Genomic DNA, 22,800 nt, shown 5'->3' on the forward strand with positions numbered 1-22,800 from the left:
GTTCGCCAGAAGCGGCTTAGTCATGCTGGCCACATGACCCGGAAAAACAGTCTGTGGACAAACATCGGCTCTCTCGGCCAGTAAAGCGAGATGAGTGCCGCAACCCCAGAGTTGTCTGTGACTGGACTTAACTGTCAGACTTTACCTTTACCTTTTTATAATATGCTAAATTTCAGAGGTTTTGTCTGCCTGCTGCATGATATTTCAAATCTTGTGCCCTTTTTTTTTTGGTCAAGCTGTGTTTCTGCTAATACTTAGTAAAAGGCATGCTGATAGGTGGCACCTACTTTAATTTTAGTGGCATTGTCTTGTTAATTCATTTGAAAGCATCAGGCAAAATAACTTCAACTGAAACATTTATAACATGTTTGCAACATTTTCATATTGCATCTTGATTCTTTATTTTTTTTTACTGTTATATAGCACAGTATATCTTTTTCTTTTTTCTTTTTGGTGATCTCCAAGGTACAGTAGTCAGTGAAAGAGTCTTTTAGTCTGTCAGCTTTTTGTGACTACACAGGCACTTCTTCAATTTTCATTACAATTCTGTAAAAATTATATAAATTTGCAGAACTTTATTACTATATAGGAAAGATAAATTCAGGTAGTGAAGCTCTCCTCGGTTCCTTTGAGCTTTGCAAAGATTGGAAAAATCAGATTTGTTCTTTCCTTTGGTGAGTTGGAGTGAGTCCATGCAACATAATGTTCTCCATTGTCAAGGCAGTTCACCAGGAAACTGATCAAAAGGGGGACTGTGTTTCCGGGTTAAAAAATGCTGCTAACCTTAATAGTGTAGATTAATTGTAAAGTATTGCAAGCATAAGAGAAATTACTAGGGCTTGTTAGTCTACTAGGATCATGTGTTGGGACATAAAGGTAACACTTACTGGGAAAATAATAAAAGATACAGCAAAGGACATTTATTGTTTTGATTTGTTGATACTTCCCCCTTGATTCCTTGGGTGCTGCATTCTACTCCTCCTTGCAACTGTTTTAAATGAAATATTGCAGGGCAGGTTTCCCTTGGTCCACTAAGATTGCACACAATTGAGTAAATACATACATTAAATGCATAGTATATTCTCTTGCCACACATAGCTGACGTATACCAACTAGCCTCATAGACTAGTTGCTTAGTGTTAGTTTATTTACAGCCCATAAACTAGTAATCTCACCTAGGACTCTGATGTCTAAATCTCATGTGTATCTTATATGAATATGTTAATATAATTATCAGCACAGATACAAGCCAAGCTATGTGTAGTCAGTTATATACATCTCAAGGTACTATTTGGAACACCTTTGCATGTATATAAAATTCAAGAATGGTACTGGAGCTTCTACTTTTTACTGAGGGCATGGTCTTGAGGGCACATGTTGCAACTACCTTGCTGAAACTAAGCAGGTTTGGTCAATCCCCAAAATGGTGACCACCTGGCAACCCTACACATCTACCTTGAGGGTCAAAGTTGAAGGAAGGCGTGGCATAAGTGTACTAAACAACTGCATAAAACAAATGCCCACCTTTTGAGCTGCTTTCCTACTTTTCTGACTTTTGAGAAAAATAAACTGTCTCTATTTGTATGTATCCTGTCTCAAGTGAACATTTTCGTAGTTTCCATTTGAAAAATCAACTCCTCATGTATCCTGCCTGTTGTGCACGTATAATTGCTGATAGTCCTTTATGTCTGCAAAGCTGTTATGGTATTGCTGTTCATATACGTTGAATTCCAAGTAAAAATGAAGTGTAACTGTGTATTTGTTTGCTTTTGCTCCAATCTTATTCCCCTCCCCCCGCTTTATTTATTTTTAAAAGTCTATTTTGGACTTGAAAGTATATACTAGGTCAATTACTACCTTAAGTTACTTGCACTTAGCTTTCATGAAAACCAATGGGATAAATTAGTCACGACTTGCCTTAAATCTCTCTTATTTCAGTAGGAACTAAATCCAATTTACTTAATCTGGATCTAATCCATGGTTTATAGGTTCCATTAGTAAGCATGAACGTATGTAGCAATTACGGTATGATTTATATTCACAGAACCTTCAAAATAAACCCTGCACTATGCAAGTATCTAAATACCTGTTTAATTTATGATTAGCTTGATAACAGGAAGACATGTAATATTAGATTGCTTGAATCTTGTTTGAAGCAAGTTGATCTATAGCACATGCATAGTCATGGTATGGCTTGAAGGCCACAGTAAATATCAGTGAATTACACCAGTGAAAATGGAACATATTCTTCTGGTTTTCGCAACATTGTCTCTTACCTGTCTGCTCATTTTTTCAATAAACTGCATGAACAGTATTGTCTTTGCCTCGTCACAGAAGAAGTAAGTGACACCATCTAGACATAAATGAGAATGTATTTAATGATCAGCTAAAATGAATGAGACTCCAGTGTTAACTTGTGTTAGTTCAGGCCAAGAAGTGCCTTCTGTTTCTTAAGGGCACTTTCTTAAAACTTGAATAAACCACGGTGCCTTAGTGATATATAAAACATTTGTATGGATTGAGTTTTGCTTCTTCAAAATAATAATAATAATCATGTATGAATGAACCTTGTCTTTGCTGTTTTCCCATGTTGTAGCTGTGACCCTACGTGAAGATAGTGCTAGAAGGTCAGAGAGGAGAGCCAGGCGAGTCTCAGCATGTCTGTCCAATTATTCACTGGCTAGTGACAGTGGCGTGTTTGAAGCTTTAAGCAAAAGGTCAGGTTGTATAAATGTGTTGTAAATTGGAACTGTGCTTAACATCCTTCCCTTAAAAAGCAACAAAAAACACTTGGTAAAAAGTCTTATTTATATATACACTACTGACTAATGGCTAATTCTTTAAAACATTTTAGTTAGGTAGATTTTTTTACCTGGTTCTCTGGCTGCTTGATTACTATTGTGCTCTTTCTTTCCTTCCTTCATTCCTTCCTTCATTCCTTCCTTCCTTAATAACAGTTTAGGGTCTTGCAAACTCCCCCCCCCCCAAGCTAGTTAAGATATGTTTGGGTTTGGGATCCTTTGGGAGGGAAGGGGTGAGGGGAATAAATCAAATAAATAAATAAATGCTTATTAATTTGAATAACATGGATGATATACTCAACTATTACACAACGCTTCAGCTAGGTTGCTCCATGGGAAGGAGGATAAGACAATCACATCATATCGCACCATTCTTCACTAGTTCCCCTGGTTCCTGTTGTGTTTCAAGGTCCAATTCAAAGTGCCAGTTTTAGCCTTTAAAGTACTAAACAGTTATTTGAAGAACCACATGTACTCATATGAACTTGCTTGGGCATAGATTCATGCCTCGTATGCCTGCCTGTGAAGGCAGTTCATTTGTCAGGCATGAGTAGCAGGGCCTTTTCAGTGGTGGCTCCCAGAGGACAGAACACCCTCCTTCAGAGGTGTGCAAGGCCTCTTTGCTGCAGATTTTAAAACAGGTTTTAAACACCCACCTGTTTTTGAATCACCCTTTTAAAACAAAGGCCTCTCTGTTAGTTGTAGTATCTGTCTATGATACTTGTTTCAATAACTGGTAAATGTTGGTGCCTTTATCTGCTTTGGCTATTCACGTGTTACTCATGAGTAGGGAGTGACTGTGTTTACTTGGAGGCCTTTCCCAGCCCTACTTGGAATTGTCGAGAATTGAATCTGGTACATTCTTCATGTAAAACATGGGCTATACCATTCAACTAAAGCCCCTTTTCTGAAGGGCTCAAAATATGCCAGGCAGCTAGAAATTTGGTGATGGTTAAAAAACTGTCCAGGTTTGCATGCCTGAGAATAAAATTATAGTTCATTATTTTTTAAGGTGAATTTTTTAAGGTATATTTCGGCAATATACCACAAGATGTATGCTTGTAGCCATTTCTTGTTAACATACAGTGGTTCCCATAGAGTTTGATAATACATTTGAAATGTAAATCTTACTTTTGATGGAAGTTCATAATCCAAATAAAGAAGTTTAATAAGCAGTAGGTAAAGTGTGCATTGTTCATACAGAATAGCTCAGGCCATTTGTGGTAATGAAAATACAGCTCTACTGCTAGTTTTTAAATTGCTTTTTCTCTTATCACATAGGAATGAGGATATTGAAGAATCACTTTACAGTGATGCTGTCAGCAATGAAGAGCCCAAAATGCAAGTTGGATTTCTGTAAGTCTTTTTTTTTCTTTTCTTTTCTTTTCTTTTCCTTTCTTTTCTTTTCTTTTCTTTTCTTTTCTCTGGTCAATATTCATTGTTAAAATGCAAGTGTATGCCATGTGTGCAGTGTCCTTAATGGTTAAATAATTTTGAACTTTTGGAGCACAGCTAAGCTGCGGCAGATCATCATTTCAAAGAGAGAATACTCCAAAAGTGAGGAGAAAATTACCAGATCATGTTTGGTAAGGTGTGGTATTCCAGTTCTTCTCTACTAGGGTTGGGCGATACCAGCTTTTCAACATCGCGATGTATCACTAGCTAAACACCGCTACATAGTGATACATTGTGATGTTGAAAAGGAAGGCCATCGGCATTTCTAAGCGGTATACATAAAAACAAACTACGCACAAAATGAAAACAATAAAACAAAACAATCCCCCCCAACCTTCTGGAACAAGAAAGCCTTAATTATGTGCCTGAAGTTCAGTTAGGGTGGTGCCAATGTAATCACATTTGGGAAAGAGTTCTACAGGCTTGGGCCCACAGCATCTAGCATTTCCAAACTGTGTATCTGAGCCATGGGGAACCACCAACAGAATACTCCTGAGATCTCAGTGTTTGGATCACAAGATAAGGGATCAGGCAGCCCTTAAGATATCCCAATAAGGACATGCACCTAATAAGTTTATTGAGAGGTGGGTTTTATTCATAAATGACTAGAATTTCAAGTTTCAAGAGACCTATGTGCAATTTTATTTATGGCAAGATGTGAGCAATATTTTCTTGATCTTCATGTCTTTGTCGTATGTGCTCTGGGATGTGATAACGGAATGGAATGTTGTGTTTTTTGTCACCTTCCTTAGTTTTTATTACTAAGTATGGTTCTGTCAGTAATTCACTATGATACAGTCATATAGTATGTTTTTATTATCATTTCTGTATTTTATTTTATTTAAAAGAAGAAGAAGCTTCCAGGGTTTCTGGAAGATAAAAATAGCCATTTGTGCTACATGTGTGATTCTACATGTTTTGTCTTTGTCTCCTATAGACCACACACTGGGTCACCAATTAATTGAGAACTTCTTTTTCAGGCATGACAGTGCGACTGAGTGTCTTCTGGTCCATGTGTTGCAGCTCAAGAACTTCACAGGCTTTGCTGTGAAAGAAGGCTGTAAAATGTAAGCTGAAATACCTACATTGGCCTGATTTCTTGCTTTCCATTCCTTCAAGCATCAGAATACAACGCATCTGTCTTACTTGGGGTTTAAAATAGAAAGTGATCCATTTACTTCACGATGAACTCCAGAAAACTTACGAAAAATAATGTTAATATATTTATTTTTAATTAAAGACATTTATAAACTACCATTTTGTCCCATTATGGAGCAGCCAAAGCAGCTCTCACAACATGATAAAAAGAAAAAAGAAAGAAATAAGGAACACTGCAAAGCAGTAAAATATACAGACTCAAAAAGTAAAACACACTGATATTATTAATCAAATAACAAGTTTATGTTTATGTCACAATGAATCGGTAGAGGGGGCGGAATCAGGGATTGGCATGGCCAGGCATCTGTTAGGGGATGCCAGAGTTTCACCTTGGTGAATCTAAAATGGCACCCACCCACTGCAGAACAGAGAAAAGAACCAGCTAGGATTTCATAATAAATGTTGCCGCTGGATAAAATATTTGTGGGGATGGGGAGACTGAGGTTAGTGACTGACGGTGGCTGCAAGCAGTCACACTGTACTGGGAATCTGATGTGGGGGCAGCTGCGTTGGCCACCGGCAGGAGATTGTGCCAGGATGGTGCAGTTGCCCATTTGTGGCACCATGCCGAGGGCACACTCACTGGTGCAGGCCTTGCAGTGTTAAGGATATTTGATAAGCAATGACAGTCCCAGATAAATGTTCACAAACGTAGGGAAACTGGGAAATGCTGATGTATATCTATAGATTATTCGCCAGCATTCCCTTGTGAATGCTTAAGAAGTCTATGCTTTTGAACCTTCATAAAATTCATTTTAGTATTCACATGTAAATATTTGACAAATTTGAGATACTTGCTGTAACACATGCACAGGTTTACAGAGTTTTTCAGTGTGTTGTAATTTAACCTACTAATAGTATAGCGATCAGGGATGCAAAAATGAAAATTATGTTTCGTCCAATTTTATTTAGCAAGTTAAAATGATATCTTACTGCTTCTGTTTACCTGCTATGACTTTTATTTTTATTTTGCCTGTTCTCAGACATGTGAGGATATACTTACCATCTCTTGAGTCGGGCACATCAACCACTTACTGCTCCAGAGCTTTGGAATTCCAAACTCCCTTAGTGTTGAATGAAGTCTTCCAGATTCCTGTACATTCAAATATTTTGAAGCTGAAATCACTACAGCTTTATATCTGTTCAGTTGGCCATCACCAGCAAGAAGAATTGTTGGTAAGGGGTGCCTTTTTTGTAAAAAAAAAAAATCAGGTGTTACGAGTTTGGTCTGGTTCCCGCATAACACTAAGCCTAACAAACTATGGCTTCATTGAATGAGCAAGTGTGCTGCTGGAAACTTCACCTGGGCTTGTGGTTTATTCTCACAGCAGTAGGACTGAGGGAGAAGTGAACTGGAAACAGTTTTCTAAATGTGCACCAGAACACTTAATTGTTCATTCTAAGCCATAGTTTGGCTTAGCTTTACATGAAAACCGAACTATTGTAAATGAAAAAAGTGGTTTCAGTTTTCTCATATCCCTGTGTTCAAAGGTGTCTCAGATTTAATCTAATCATCAAGATAATTCCCTTTTTGTGGATAATAGATTTGTTGATGTCATTGGTTTAGGCTATGATGGATGTTCATTTACAATACTCAGCCTGTTAAAACAAAATCTGGTTTATAGTCATACCACTGGCTAATAAAAGTTCCACATTGTATTACTGTTTCTTAAACTGATTCAGCTCTGTTGTTGGAAATACAGAATTGCTCCTCTTTTTCCCCATACATGAATATTTATCAGTTCAAACACCATGTCTAACAACATTTAAGTTACCTTAACCGTGGTTTGGCTTACAGTCTGGAGTGAGCTAGTGGCTGCAGGATTGCATGGTCACATTTCTGGTTTTTAAGGTGTTCCTCCCTGAAATATTACAATACTTCACTGGTCTTTTTTAGGCCTAACACTAAACTTTGCATTAAGAAAGAGCCCCCTGCTGGTTTACTGACAGGAAACATTCAGTTTAGAAGTAGATGTTAGTGAAACTATTTCCCTCTCCCTCCTTTTTTCTCCCACATGCTTGGGAGACAGCCTACCAAACAATAGCAAGTATATTTACTTAAACCTTCTCTCAATATGTGAAGCCCCAAGCCTTTCACAGGTCATGAACACAGTATCCTCATTTTAGGACATTCCTGTTCTCTCTTAGAACATATCAGAGTATATTGTATGCAAAGGGACATAGAGTTGTAGAGTTGGAAGGGACCCTGAGGATCATCTAGTCCAGGCATGGCCAAACTTGGCCCTCCAGCTATTTTGGGACTACAACTCCCATCATCCCTAGCTAGCAGGGCCAGTGGGGAGGGATAATGGGAATTGTAGTCCCAAATCAGCTGGAGGGCCAAGTTTGGCCATGCCTGATCTAGTCCAACCCTCTGCAGTACAGGAATATGAAGCTATCCCATACAGGGATCAAACATGCAACCTTGGTGTTATTACTCTAAACAACTGAGTTATCCAGGCTGTGTATTCAAATAAAAATAAAAATTAAGGCATCTTTGCAGAATGCCCTACTAAAGGTCCACAGCTGCTTCTTCAGTGTTTTGTATTATAATAAGAAATAGCCTTGTAGACAGCAAATGTTTTCTCTAGTTGTATGAGTATTGACTCATTTTGCTTCAATGTCTTCCCAGGGCATTGCTCAGATTAGCCTAGCTGACTATGAGAGCTCCAATGAGATGCAACTTCACTGGTACCCCATCCAGATATTCACTGGTTCAGACTGTGAGCAGACAAAAGACAGACCAAAATGTGAAGAAAATGCTTCTCAGATTTTCGAAAACAAAGCTACAATGAAAATGGTATGGCTGTATCTGAGCTTTTCTGAACATGTTTCTCTTGTATGTTTCCTTGTGTGTGATACAAAAGATGTTCTTATAACATTTGATACTGAAAGTTAAGGGTGAGCAAAATGCATATAGCATATGCCTGAATTCAGAGGAGAAATTTTCTGAGGCTAAATAGGGTTAATTTGCAATGATTTAATTGGATGATACCATTTAAAATTCATATGGATGCTTTTAAATGTATTAGGTCTTTCAACCATTTGTATTGTAATTTATATTTTTTCTTATTCTTTTTTAACCTTTTTGTATGTAGTATATTAATAGTAGAGGTAGTAGTATTTTGGTATATTTTCATATAAAGGCATATTTTAGTCAGTGCTTCTTCAATACTGTAGCAGTGTCGATGATGATGATGATGTGATTGCTATGGCCATGATGGTTGAAACCACAATAGCAATAAACAGAAACAGTGATATGCCTGGATCTGCTGAGAGATACTTGCATTTGAGCTTATTCTCATCAATAAAATTATGTCATTTTAATTGATCTATAGATTACACACCACAACTGCACACATGTGTAAACATGCTCGTGTTTTTCCATATTCAACTATTTAGCCATGTTTGGATTATTGTGAAAAATTTGAGCTACTTCACACCACAGTACTTAAGTTCTAATTTAATTTGTTGAAAGCATGTCAAAATTCTGAATTCAGCCAGAATGCTACTCTTTGGTTTTAGAGTAATTTCCAACCAAAACTACTTTGTGCTTTTGTTTGAACTTAGTCATTATTGTTGTTCCTTCGAAAGGCTGACTTCAGTTTTTTCTGCTAAGAAAATGACTCTCATTTGATTCTAAGTTCAATTTCCATTCTAGGATGCTGTGACTGCCCTTTTAGCTAGGACCACAGCTCAACTGGAAGCTGTGGAGAGAGAATTAGCAGAGGAGAGAGTAAAACTGGAGTACACAGAAGAAGAAATTCTAGAGATGGAGCAAAAGGAAGACCAGCTAGAAGCTGTGTCAGAGAGGTAACTTTTTCAAAAGGGTTAAGACAGAACTTAAGTTTTTAAAATAATTTATGTGTGATTCTGTTGAGATATTAAATGTATCGAATCTTATACAGCATATATCTGTAATCGTTAGCTATTAGATGTAAGCATTAGCTGTTTTATGATATTGGAGCATACATAACCCAATTTCATATTTCTTAGTTCCGATTTGAGTATGCAGAACTTGGCATTTAATGGCATTTAATTTACAAGAATTCAAAACCTTGATAGGATCAGTAATGGGTACCGAAATATGTAACACTTCTTCTAGAATTGTAACATAATCACTTACACCGCGTCTAGAGCATCCCGAAGTAGCTTTTAAATATTATTGTTGCTGATCTTGTGTCTCACATTAATTTTTTTGGGGGGACTGGTGTTCACAGATTCATAAGAAAATAGAACAGCAGCAGCAGTGGCCATGTGGGGCTAGTTTTCTGGAAGTATTTGCACTGTATTAAACATGCAAAAGGGCAGTGTGAAATTAATTACTGGAACCAAATTTCATTGCTTGATGTATTTTTTCCCCTGCAGAAGTTGGCAAGCAGAATCAGTTGACAGTGGATGTAGTAATTGTATGCAGACTAGTCCTCACCCAGAGTCTTACTGCAGTGAATCATTACACAGTCATATGCTTGCACCTCAAACAGAGCAGTGTACTTCTAAAAAAGTCTCGCCTCCACCTCTAAAGGCAAGTAGAAATAATTGCACTTTCTGCTCCAGTTTTTGCTAATCCTTAACTGGGCTAGGTCAGTGATATCTTTCCAAGATACATCCTCATTTTCTTCTCCCTTGACCTTCAGTACTTTTGTTTGTCTTACAATGGGACGCTGCTTTATAAGCCTGTAAATATTCCTGTTTGTTCAGACCTTTTAACTAACCTGATCTCTTGGGGTAGTTCTGGCCTGCACGTCACTGCCACAGATAATCTGTTAAAACTTTTTATGATTCTGTGTTGTATTTATAGATTATTATTATTATTTTAGTTTTGGCTGAAGATTTGCAGCTTTTTTTAAAATAGATATAATTTTTATTAGTTTTTTTAACATATCATTTTCAACAGTAATTAAACATACTTTTACATCTTATTCAAATTTTTGACTTCCATCAATACTGTCTGAAAATTTTCCAATCTAGTCTCTCAGTATGCATTTCTTATCTTCCCTATTACATTTCAAACTCATAGCCAATATCTCTATCTTTTTCTACTTTGTAACACTTCGTATATTTCTCCTTACAAAACTTCTACTAGCATAATTTGTTGATTACAGTTGCTCTTCAAATAATTCATATACTTCTTCCAATCTTCCAAATCTTCCAATTGAAGATTTGCAACTTGTTATAATGGAACTTATTACGCTCAAGTCATTTTTATAATGGTGCTGGACCATAAATAGCTATACTCTAGAGTGCTCTGGAAATGCTTGTATGATAAGCTGAATGAAAAGATAAGCCTTTACAACACTTGAAATTTTGATTCTTATTTTAGGTAGATAAGGAGACCAACACAGAAGAAACAGCTTTGCTTCATAAAAACAGAACTGGCCGTCGATCCCGTGGGTCTGCTTTTGTTCGTAGTAGCACCATCGTTCGCTCACAGACATTCTCACCTGGTGCACGAAGTCAGTATGTTTGCCGAGTGAGTAGTAATTTTTATTAAACAAGCAGTCTGGAACTGTGAATGTTATTGTAAATGCTATAGCATTTGCTCTTGCATTTGAACCTAGACCAATAACTGCTTTTTATGTGCTGTCAGGTTCAGTTCCCATATTCTTTCGTTTGAGAGTATGGTAATGTATGTCTTAATCTCTGTATTTTCTTAAATGCACTTTTTAGATAACATTGCTGTGGGTTTTGGTGAGGGGAGGTGGTGAAAATAAAAAGACCTAAGGCCCCCAGTGGACGGGCTCAAAGGCAGCACTTAAGTCTGACTGGTTGGCTGATTATTATTTTTCTCCTGAACTGACATGGATAAGTCTCACTTGTGTTGCTGGAATAAAGATTAAAGTATCAATTTCCATTTTGTATCTTTTTTTCTATCAGCTATATCGTAGTGACAGTGACAGTTCTACTCTGCCAAGAAAGTCTCCATTTATCCGAAATACTTTGGAAAGACGTACGCTGCGTTATAAGCAGGTATAGTTGTGACTGTAAAATTTGGGGCTTTGCATTGCTGAGGCATTTTTACAGAAGGAAGCTGAGGTGTTGTTTTTTTTAACTACATTGGGATACCATTAAGAATAGTTTGATATGGCAATGTAATAATGTATGTTGCAAGTATAATCATACACTGCATCCAGAGCTATAAAAATAGTTTGTAGTGTTAGATCAATTTTAAATATGTTCCTGTTGAATTTACTGATTTAGCCTTGATTAATGTTGGCAGCAGGATTTAAAAAAATCTGTACTCAGCTTCCTTGGGGCTTAGACAAAGTCTGTACTGGAAAGTCAACATGCATAGAATACATAGATCAATACAATTCTTAACTTCCCTTCTCCATCACATAATTTGCTTTAACAATGGCTTAGTATTACGTTTGACTTCAATACTATTATAGTGAAAGATAACCAGGATTAATCTCGTAAAAACATAGTTTGTAAACATAACTCAAACCATAGTTTTGAATAACGTTGGATAGGAGGTTAGCTATAGCTGTGTTCCTGTCAGTGCTGACATAACTCCAAAATATGATTAAAGTGGACCACTAGAAGATGGAATTTCTCCTTCAAAAGGATGTATGCTAGCCCACACAAATTCAAACCATGGTTTGAAGTCATCCCGTTAGGCCAATGTCTGTGTCAATTAAACTGGCCCAAATTGCTTCCTAATATTTTGGTTTATTTCAGGAGAATACACAATACCTTGCGGTTGGAGGAGAGGTCCAGGCTTGCTTGCATTGGAGACTTTATTTTCACATTTTTGTTTTAATATCTCAGCAATCCTGTAGATCATCTTTGGCTGACCTTATGGAGAGGACGTCACTAGACCTGGAGCTGGATCTCCAGGCATCCAGAACAAGGCAGAGGCAGTTGAACGACGAATTATCTATCTTGAGAGAGTTGCGGCAGCGCCTGGAGGATGCCCAGCTTAGAGGTCAGACTGATCTGCCTCATTGGGTGCTTCGGGATGAACGATTTCGAAACTTGCTGAAGGAAGCGGAGAGGCAGGTATGGCACATTGGGGCCTGCAGATTATTGCATTCAAGTGTGTTATGTTATGCAGAAAGCTCCAATATAAGGAACTGAGCGTCACAATTTTTAAACATTTTAAAAATTGTGATCTTTGCCCTAGTGAAATTGTTACAGAGCAAACTGTAATGGTTGGTTATCTTACTCTGCCTGGGACAGATAGTTTGCGGGGAGGCTCTTCTACTGATGGAAGAGTAGCCTTGGTAGTTCTGCCACCCTCAGAAGTGTAGGGAATATCAGCCTGGGAGATGGCTTTCTCAGTAGTAGCTCCTAAATTATGGAATTCCCTCCCTATCTCATAATGGTATAGCTTCTGCTATATGCTGAATACACACTTCTCTACAGTGGCCATTGACACCTGAGGTATATATATTTAGAATCCACTCTACTGATTTAAAAATCATTTTAACTTAATATAGTATTATTGTATTATTATATTATTGTAACCTGCTCTGGGACTTTTTAAAGAAGAATGGGTAAGATGTAACAACAACAACAACAATTTTAAAATGTATATTCCTGTTATGTACAAGGAAGGATTTTTCTCCTCACACGCAGGTGGTGTAGAAGTTAGGGGAGTTTCTCAACATAAAGACTTACTAGGTAGCATGTTTAGCCCTGCCTTTGAAGAAAGTGGGAGATGTCATCCAAATGAGGTTTCCTTCAGTCCAAGGAAAAAGACTGAGCTTTTATCCTAAGCCCAGTGTTCCTCTTACAACTTATTTTTGATTTCATATACATCCTCTTTAGACAAGGCAGACCAAATTTGAACATCGTCAACAACAAGCAGCAGAAAAATTGCTTAAAAAGGCATCCAAAGAAGTTTACCAACTACGTGGTCAAAACCAGAAGGAGCCTATTCAGGTTCAGACCTTCCGGTAAGTAAAGTGTAAACTAAATATGGTTTTACCCCACTCCTTTCAAATGTATTCCAATGTACTGGATGTCAGATTCCTTTGAAATGTTCAGTCAAGTTGTTATGTGTTTGTTTCTTCTCTATGCGCTGCTTATTCCTGAACATTTCTACAGTTTGATTTCAAGTGGGATTACTAAATCTAATATCTGCCTTGCATTCTGGATAACAGTAATATATAGAATAACAGTAATATATAGAAGTAGTTTTAGTGTGTTAGAGCCAGACACTTTAAAAGTGGATGTTTTCTTTAGCATTTTGTACATTCAAAATATTCAAAAAATATTTTTGAATCATGGAACTGTGTCTCCAGAAGGTGATCAAGTATGTATAGGGGATGGGGGTTTAAATGAAAAAGTGAGGTCTAAATATTTAACAAATAAAAGCAGAGAATCGGCAGGATCTCCAGATTAAGGCCTAGTTCTCATTACGGTGATCAACCTGTGTCTGGGCTGTACAACTTCCAACTTCAGGTGGACTCAATAGAATTGAGGGTGGTAGCCAACTAATGTGTTCCGACAGCACAAAGATCTACACTTACACAATGGAACTTTTACCCCCTCCTGCCCCACTCTATGTGCCCCTAAACCTGTTCTTGGGGTTCCCCCAACCCTCTAGAGCATATTTGCGGGGTCGCACAGCCGGGGGGGGGGGGAGTTACGTTGTGCAGTTGTAAATCCTGGTACTGACAGAATGAGTTAGCTCCCTGAGAAGGCAGTATACAACTTATTGCGTAGCCTTGTCTTCTTCCTAACATGCCAGCTTCATATGTGGAGATTTTTGTTTCGTAGTGACTTTCAGTCTGAAGTGATCTAGCCCAGACACAGGTTTACCATCTCAGTGAGAAGTAGACCTAAGACAATTTATGATAGGTCCCCTTAATACAGAGATCCTGAGAGCTAGCACTTGGAAGAATTAAAAATACGTGGAACATTTGGGATGCGGCCGCTCTTAAACACTGAAGTCACATTTACAGATTTAGCCATTTTTCAGTTGTAGCTTTGCCTTTTCATTCATGTATAATAAACATGTTACAGGTGACTAAAATGTACATGCTGAAATAAACAGTTGATTTATTACATTTATGGAAGTATATTAAAGTTTCCTTTCACATGAGAACGTAGATCAAAATTAAAAATATTACTCTCATGGAGGTGCTGTGGAAGGATGAACAAGTGTGGAAATATTTAGTTGTCATTTTAGCAGCACAAAACGTAAACTGCCAAAAGGATTTGTAGTTCAGAAGTATTCAGTTAAACAATTTGAACTTGGGTGTTATTTGTTATACTACTTTGCTTTAGTTTCTTGAAATGCCCAGTTTTAAAAGTGGTGCTTAAATCTGCTCTAATATGGAACTCACAAGCAGCAAAAGTAGATGCTTAAATATCTGTGTAATATTTTCCCTTACCAATTGCAGGGAGAAAATAGCATTCTTCACAAGGCCAAGGATCAACATACCTCCTCTGCCGGCTGATGATGTTTAACATGTTGCTTTGTAAACATGAAGTATTTATCTGCCTGTTTAAAATGAAGTTATTAAACTAGTTAAGTTTATTTTTTAAAATCGTTGTGCAAAGACTATTAATATACACATTTTGTAAAAAAATAATAATAAAGTAAACAAAAACATATATAAATATATACATCTATATATATTATAATAGTGACTGCAGCAAGGCTTGGTTTTTCCTTGTTGTGAAATTGACATCTCGGAAGACAACTTATTTTATATTAAAAAAAAAAAATCAACTATCCTGTTAGAGTTATGTACTGTTTTATGCTGTTTTATTTGACTTAAAAGGCTGGAAGACAGAAACAACGTGAGTTCAGGCAAATTCACTGTATTGTAATTTATTTATAGTAACTCATTTTCCTTGAAGGAAAATATTTACTTTAATATGTATTTTTTAAAAAACAGAAATTTTGTTACTCAGTATTTGTCATACAGTAGAATGGAACCATTGAGCTGGTTTTGTTTCTGATAGCTGAAATGAAAATACTATGTTCTAAATTTGTCACTTTTTAATCAGCTTTACTGTCTGCATCTTATAATGTATCATGTTTTTTTCTGGCACTGTTTTGATATCAAAATATCACCTGCGATGTTTTCTTTTTTCTTTTTAAAAAGAGATTCAGTTAAAATGCCATTAAACATTGCTAGGTGAAACTGCATGTTCTTACTGTGCACTACTAGATTGTTCTCATTTCAGTTGTGTCAAGTATGTCTCTTATAATTTTAACTAGTTTTTCTGTTTAACGAGGGAAGGAAGAAGGTGACAGGTCTCTCTAGCTATTGTTTTAGGAAAGGCACTTGTGAGTTTTCCATATTAATCAGCAGTGTAGGATTTGGACACTTCTACTATTTGACTGTTCCAGAAAGTGGTTAGGACCTCATTTAGGAAACTATCCCAGCTATCATGGGACTTACCAATTTGTTATATTTCCTCATAAATCTTACATTCACAACTTTATTTTCTTTAATTATAACGATACCTTAAAGTGTGACTCAAAAAAACTTAACACCATACTGCTTTTAATGCCACATACAGAGGAGGTGCCGTGGATTACCTGATCAAATACCAGCTTATGTTTGCGGAAGCATCATAACAGTGATGTGAGTTTTGCCTATGGTTCACTCAAGGCTTTGTCTACTTTTGTAGTAAAAAAGCCTAATTGTGTACATGCCTGGAACTTCTTTAGTTTCTGAACTATTAGCAGACATTACCTCTTTTCACCCATCACTTTCCATGAATGCTGCAGACTTCACCAGCGATTCTTCAGGTTTCCACATGAGCTGCTATGCAAAATTCAACTATGTGGCATTGTCCTGCTATATTAGAAATATTCCTCAAAAAAAGCTACTGTCCAGATAGTACATTTTGTGGTGTGATTTCAAATCTGTGCTAATTCTTTGTTTTCTTTGTTTTTGTTCATTTCTATTCCCTCCTCCACTTTAATTATTCAAATTGTTGAGTAAAACCATTTTCAGTTGCATTCCTAACCTCCATAGCACTAGCAATCTCTTCTGACCTCATATTACATGTACAGTTTAATACATTTTTCTTATCCCATTGCTAAAGTGGTTGAATGGCATAAGCTTTTGCATCAAACTGAGATTGTTCTCCTGAATTTGTAAGATCTGCTAAAGCAGTTTGTTGCCCTGTTAAACATTATTTTTTTCATTTGTGTTCTGTAGCTTTGAAGACGGTCACTTGGGCTTTAGGAGAACTTGTAGTTTTTGTTAACAATGGACTGTCACCTTAAATTCCCGAGAGTGCCACTTCTTGTGTCTTGCAAATGTATGAAAATGACTTTATTATGCTATTGTATTCAACTTCAGTTACCCAAAGAATTATGTCCCACAAAATGGGAGCCTATATTTTGGGGACTTCAAGAAATGAACACCATTTTTATATGGGACACTGTCAAGTCAAACTTTGGTGTTAGTTAAAAATCAAACATTGCCTTAGGGAAGCCTGATACCAAAGAAAGTTGTTAAGCTAAAAACGAGTCAGCTTGGAACTCAAGCATTGTGTTAATCTCACGAGAACCTAACCATTAAATTGTTTTACATAGTCTTGTGTTTTGAGAGAGATTTTAAACCATATGTAGTGCAAATCATTAAATCTGGATTAAAGATTAACAGTGTAATCTTGTGTATGTCGACTCAGATGTAAGACTCATTGAGTACAGTGGGACTGACTCCCAGGTAAGTGTACAAAGGATTGCAGCCTCCATCTGTTAATTTTGTATGATCATATTTTGATGGATGCTTCAAGCTTTTCAGTTGGAAATGAGAAACGCTTGGCATTACCATTACGGGTTGCTTTGTAGAATCTCTGCTTGGTATGTTGGTAGATGGAAAAGGGTCTCTTGTCTGGAAAACATGAGCTCAAAATTCCAAAGGAACAAGAATAATGGTTTGTAACCAGGGTAGAAGCCCTAAAGGGGGAAAAATCACGGCTCTAGTTCAGTAGTTAGGAAGAATTAAGTATTTCCCAGCACTTAACCAGGAGGTGGTCTTGAGTTGTTCCATCATATTACAAACTGACATGTAATTAATTTGGGTTACAATTCAGCAGCTCCCAATGCACTTGAAAATGCAGTAGACAAAGAAGGCGTTCCCATTTTACCCCCAGTGTGAAGACAAATAAACACTGCAAACGAAGACCGTGTTCTATCACCTGTGATGTATACTCCTTGTTTGTGACAAAGAGCAGGCAGTGTAAATTTGTTGCCATCTATTATGACAAATTACTGTATTTTGTTTGCGTACGTTAAGCCTATGTGGAGTAAATGGAAGGCACTGTATGTGAAATAGAAAACGTTTTGGAGGTTCCCTGATAAGGTATATTGCTGGGTTGTAGTGGTGGTAGCTGTGCAGTATGCCCAGAGATTTTAGGGAAGATAAGATTCTGACTGTCAAAATGAATACTGCTACAGTGTGTTAAAGCATAATATCCTCTCCAGTATTCATTTCTTGTGTTTGTCATACTTTCTGAATGGATTGTGTCATTTGTATTTGAAAAGTATTCTGAAAAATAAATTTTTAAAAAACTTGCCATAAACACAGTGCTCTGTGTATCTATTTTTTACAGGTCATTGTTAAACCATCATTAAAACAAGAATTTAAAAACCTGCTCTGGCTCCGCCTACCCATCATGTGACACCCAGCTGACTTTTCCTTGCAGATCAGTGGCCCATCATGGTTTTCAATATGTATTGTCTTCTGTAGGATGACTTGTTCAGTCTCTCGTATGAGAAATGGGAGTCTGGAGTATTGCTTGTGCTATCCTCTAAATGTCATATACATTGGCACTTTTGCAGAAACAATGCTAGAATCAGTGTAGTGAATTCCAGAATAGAATTTTGTCGAATCTTCATTTTGTTCCTGTCCCCACCACCACGCAGGAAAGATTGGGAATACTTTGTTTTATGATGGATGGCGGCTGAAGAATTTACCATGTTTAAAGCAAATGGCTCACACTGCTATTACCATCAGTTCCATTCTGTGTTACACAACCTTGAAACGAAACTACAGCACAGATTTGTTGCACTACACTCTGCTCAGTTTTACATGTCATGGTTGTAAGAGTGGAAGTTGATGCACTCACATTGACTCTATATTTAACTTGTCCAGAAATTAGTTCTGAAAGTTCTGTTGTTCCTCTTCACTCACTGCAACCTAGAACAACAATAAATGGTAACATGATGGATGTAATAACCAAACTGAAGTAGGACTTCAATAAGATCATTGCAAACTCTTACTCTCTCACCTCCCTCTGTGCAAACAGAATACACTTTAAATGTGTGAATCATGAGTGATACATTCAGTGGCATCCCATTTTATCTTACTAAGATTGCATCCTAACTCAGACTTTGTTCCATTCAGGTGCGCCAATCTGGGAAAGAGATGGGGGGCTGATACCACATCCAGGCGTCACTCTGATGTCCAGATGCGTCACCCGGGCGTTGCATGGCAGCTGGGCTTTCATGGCTGGTGCCTCCTCTGCCGCCTCCTTCCTCTTCACGGAAGGAGAAGAAGCCACTGTGTTCCTGGCTCACATGGCTGCATGATGCCTGGATGTCATGCGTGGCAGCATTGTATCTGGGCGTTGCATACAACATCATAACATCACGTACAGCATGGGTGAACATTGAGGGGGCCAAAAAGGTTTCAGCCCCTAGGAGTTTTCACCCCTGATTCCATTTATTGAATGCCAAACTTGGAAATAAATATGTAAGCATTGGTGCAAATAGTTCCGAGTAATTAAGATGGAAACTTGAAAACATACTAAGGCACAAAATAAAGGATGAGAGGTTGGTTTGCATAATCTGTTGATCTGAGGGGACATATTCACCATGGTCTAATCATCTGCTAGGAGAACCGATACATTTCTAACTATATAATAAAATTGTAAGGATGTTTTGCTGCCATTAGGCATCCATGCAAAGTAGCATGATAACAAAGCAGGCAGATGAGTGAGAAAGTGGCCCAGAAGACCAGCGCAGATGGAGTACAGCCCAGGTGAGCCGCAGAAGAATAGACAGGCCAGGGCAGCTCCCCAGCAACCATCCTGCTGTGTTGCCACTGCTCATCTGGCACAGACCCCACTGATTGGGCCTCAGCAGTGTCAGAGGCCAAGGAAGAAAGAAATGTCAGCAGTGCGGGATGGCTGCTGGAAAGGTGCAACGGTCTGTCCTGACTTCTATCAGCTTACGGGTTTGGGCAAGCAGGTAAGTGGAAGCAAAGCAGGGTTTGCAAACTGTAAGGGGAAGGGAACCGCAAGTTATAAGCGGAGTGGGGCATAGTTTGGGCCAGGGGTGCCAACTTGAATAAAATACTGGGGGAGCAAGTAAGCCTTACCCCTCATAATCATGTGATGCAGCACATACACACCATTTGAATGACAATGCCCATCAACTTGGGGTGGGGGCTGACCCCCTCAGATATTTTATTGGTGGGGCCGAAGACCCATTGGCCCCTAGGAGTTGGCTCCTGTGGTTTTAGCAAGGCCTGAGGGAAGGGTGTGAGGTTTCAGAGGGCTGTAAGGTATGGTTTGACAAAGTTAAGGGGAGGGGGGGGTTGGGGAGGCATAAAAGAAATGAGGGAGAGGGGATGAGGGTTTGGCAAGGTGTAAAAGGAGTGGGGGGTTGGTGGGGGACGTAGGTGGGCCAGCCTAGGGGGCAGCCCCTCATTCATTAATATTTATGAACATCGACTCTTTAATATGACAAAATCATTACCTGTTAAGCAAAATGAAAGATCCTTTTACTTAATCACAGCTCTTTCCTCCTTAAATTTGCAGCTCTGAGCACGCATGCTACATTTTGGTTTGAAGCACGTAAATTGCTCAAGTGCCCAAACATTAGCGCGTCTGAATTTGAGACACCTTTGAGCTTGATGCCCAGGCCAAGTGGCCCTCCTGCCTGCCCCTTCCACCCCCACCCCATTGGCCCTGCAAACAAGCATGCCTGCAATCCCTTTCAGACTTTCCTCAGAGTGGAAATTTCGATTTAAGGGGAGGGGCCTTGGGAGGCATACCCAGACTATGCCTCCAAAATATTAGCCTGGTATGGTGTTTGTGTGCACACTGAGGGAAAAGGAGGAAATGAATGCGATACAATATAGAAATCCTTCAACTAATGCAGTTTCTTTTAGTACTTGTGTATTATTATATAATACACAAGTACTAAAAGAAACTGCATTAGAGTGTATGTGTGTGTGTGTGTGTATTACACACAAGTACTAAAAGAAACTGCATTAATTGAAATGTGGAATTTATTTAGGATTGTATCAGATTGTCCAGTGAAAACAGAATATTAATTCAAAAAGAATAAAAAAATTCAACGACATTCCCCATATATATATATATATATATATATACACACACCCCAAAAAAATAAGAACATAACAAGACTGTGCATGAAATAGTCATCTAATAGCATAGCTGCAAAATAAAAAAAATAAAAAGAATCCACAAGTAATTGCAGTGTCAGCTGCGAAGGTGGAAGCAAATTTCTCAACAGGCTGATTTTAATCCTGAAGGATTGGACGCCGGCTGCTGCCTGTCTCTCAATCAGCTCTCCAATAGAGAGAGCACGCAGTCACGTGACTGCTACGGCTTCCTCCATATGACATCACTGCCTTTGCAGCCATAGCAGGAAAGAAAGGATGGTGTCTGGAATTTGGGGGTTGAACTAAACGATGTTGCATTGCAGGTAAGAGGAGAACACCGTCCATTAACACGACTTACTGGGCTTTTGCCCTTCTGGCTTTGTTTTGGAATCAACCTCTGTCGAGCAGGTTTCCTGTTTTTGTAAATAAAAACATGGCACGGTCTGTGCTGGCAGGTGCAAAGGCTGTTTTGCTTGTTCCCCAGATCTTCCGGCTGGAGAGTTCAGGAGCTGTGTTGTCAGATGGGGCGTTTTTTAAGCTGAATGAGGCAATCCGTTGTCAGTGTTTTAACAGATTTTTATTTTTTAAAAATGTGCAAGGTACAATTTCATTAGGGTGGCGGGAGAGGAGCGATTGTATTGCCAACGCAGCTATGCAGCCTTTACAGCATATTGATGTCAGTATTTGCATTATAGTGTAATTTTTCCCGTGCTTTTAAGGGAAGTGTTATTCATCATATTTCTAGCGTAATTTTCATTCTGTTTGTGAATTCTAGTTATTTTTGTTTGTGGGGAATTAACACCCAGTATTAAGCCATGCACAGAAATGCTTTGGGAGTGGGTGGGTGTGCTTATCTGCTACAGCTGAATGACTTCCTTGTCACACTGGAAAGGGAGATATAGAAAGATAATTTCTCTTTTCTTTTCAGTTCCCCTGTAGCTACATTAATTGGCTTGCATTTTCCATTTATGTGAGAGTTATGCCTTTTATATTAGTAAGGTATTTGGGGATGTTTGGAAATGGATTAACTAGAGTGATGGCAGTTGTTGGACAGGGTCAAATATAAAAGAGCAGTATAAGAATGGAACACTGGAACAGTTTTCAGTTTCTGTCAGGACATGGTGAAATATGTCTCTGCCTGAACAAAAAAGGATGACTCATGGTTAAAATGCAAGCAGTTCTTTGGTGTTGCATGCTTTTTATCACTGAAGAGTTTCCACGCTAATTCTTCTCTTGGGAATTTAATATCCTCACATGTTGTACTGTGTCACTAGCAAATACCCTAATTGCTGTCATTTGTTAATATTAATAATTATTCTAAGTACTATTTTTGTCCTGATACATATGATTATTAATAACCCACTAAATGCTATAAAAACTCATTCTTAATGTCAATATGTTTATCCAAACAAAGTCTGTGTCTATCGGCAATCCATTCATATGTTGCAACTGTGGTCATGTTGTTGATCCATTGATTAAACAGAACCAAATCTTTATTCTTCCAGTTCATCAGTACCTGTCTCTTGGCCACAGTTAGGGCGCATAGAATCCATTTTCGTTGTCCAGTAACCAAATTGCTGTCATCTGGACCCCGAATGCCCTGACAGAAAAGTGAGAACCCACTTCTTGTTCCTTAACACTGAAAAGGAGATCTTACACTGGCCTGGGCCTAGACAGCAGAAACAGATCCTTCTTATAACCACATCCATTCCATACTCCTTCCAAATCCTCTGTTAAAAAGTATTGCCACTTGGGTAGTGTATACACAACAGGCCCTTCTGCTCTGTACCAGCCTACTCCTGGAATTATTTCAACCGTGTATTATTACCTAGCTTAGTTGTCTTCCCACATTCATAGCAAATAAAGCGCCTTGCATTCCTTGATCACTGATGATGGGTTGTATATTTGGTCAGTTCACTGTGGAGAAGGAAGAAATTGAATTCTATTGTTCTATCCTTCTTTGTTAGCCTTTGATTTTATCTTTGTACACTTCTTCGAAATTCAATAATGTTAAGAAGTGCAGAAGTGTTTTAAATAAATGCTTGTAAAGC

General features: G+C 38.1%; 2 protein-coding genes across 6 annotated transcripts in view; both read left to right on the plus strand.

Annotated features, from left to right (window-relative positions):
• WWC3 (WWC family member 3) overlaps positions 1-17,918 on the plus strand; it is a 60,720-nt gene extending 42,802 nt beyond the window's left edge. Inside the window, exons 13-24 of one of the 4 annotated variants that reach the window (XM_083612104.1) lie at positions 2,597-2,717; positions 4,083-4,157; positions 5,237-5,323; positions 6,398-6,590; positions 8,047-8,214; positions 9,076-9,227; positions 9,783-9,939; positions 10,738-10,887; positions 11,292-11,384; positions 12,186-12,416; positions 13,188-13,315; positions 14,768-17,918. In XM_083612104.1, the coding sequence (XP_083468230.1) occupies positions 2,597-2,717; positions 4,083-4,157; positions 5,237-5,323; positions 6,398-6,590; positions 8,047-8,214; positions 9,076-9,227; positions 9,783-9,939; positions 10,738-10,887; positions 11,292-11,384; positions 12,186-12,416; positions 13,188-13,315; positions 14,768-14,834 (1,622 nt within the window). In that variant the 3' untranslated portion in view covers positions 14,835-17,918. Of the gene's footprint in view, positions 1-2,596; positions 2,718-4,082; positions 4,158-5,236; positions 5,324-6,397; positions 6,591-8,046; positions 8,215-9,075; positions 9,228-9,782; positions 9,944-10,737; positions 10,888-11,291; positions 11,385-12,185; positions 12,417-13,187; positions 13,316-14,767 lie in introns of all 4 variants that reach the window. The other 3 variants (XM_083612106.1, XM_083612103.1, XM_083612105.1) reach the window with 3 other exon arrangements.
• Positions 17,919-20,948: 3,030 nt separating this feature from the next.
• CLCN4 (chloride voltage-gated channel 4) overlaps positions 20,949-22,800 on the plus strand; it is a 34,862-nt gene continuing 33,010 nt past the window's right edge. For both annotated transcript variants that reach the window (XR_014547738.1, XM_083612128.1), the window contains exon 1: positions 20,949-21,072. The gene's annotated coding sequence lies outside the window, so the exon portion shown is untranslated. The remainder of the gene's footprint in view (positions 21,073-22,800) is intronic.

Source organism: Podarcis filfolensis (genome assembly GCF_964270895.1).
Source record: "Podarcis filfolensis genome assembly, chromosome: 4".
Classification (NCBI taxonomy): Eukaryota; Metazoa; Chordata; class Lepidosauria; order Squamata; family Lacertidae; genus Podarcis; species Podarcis filfolensis.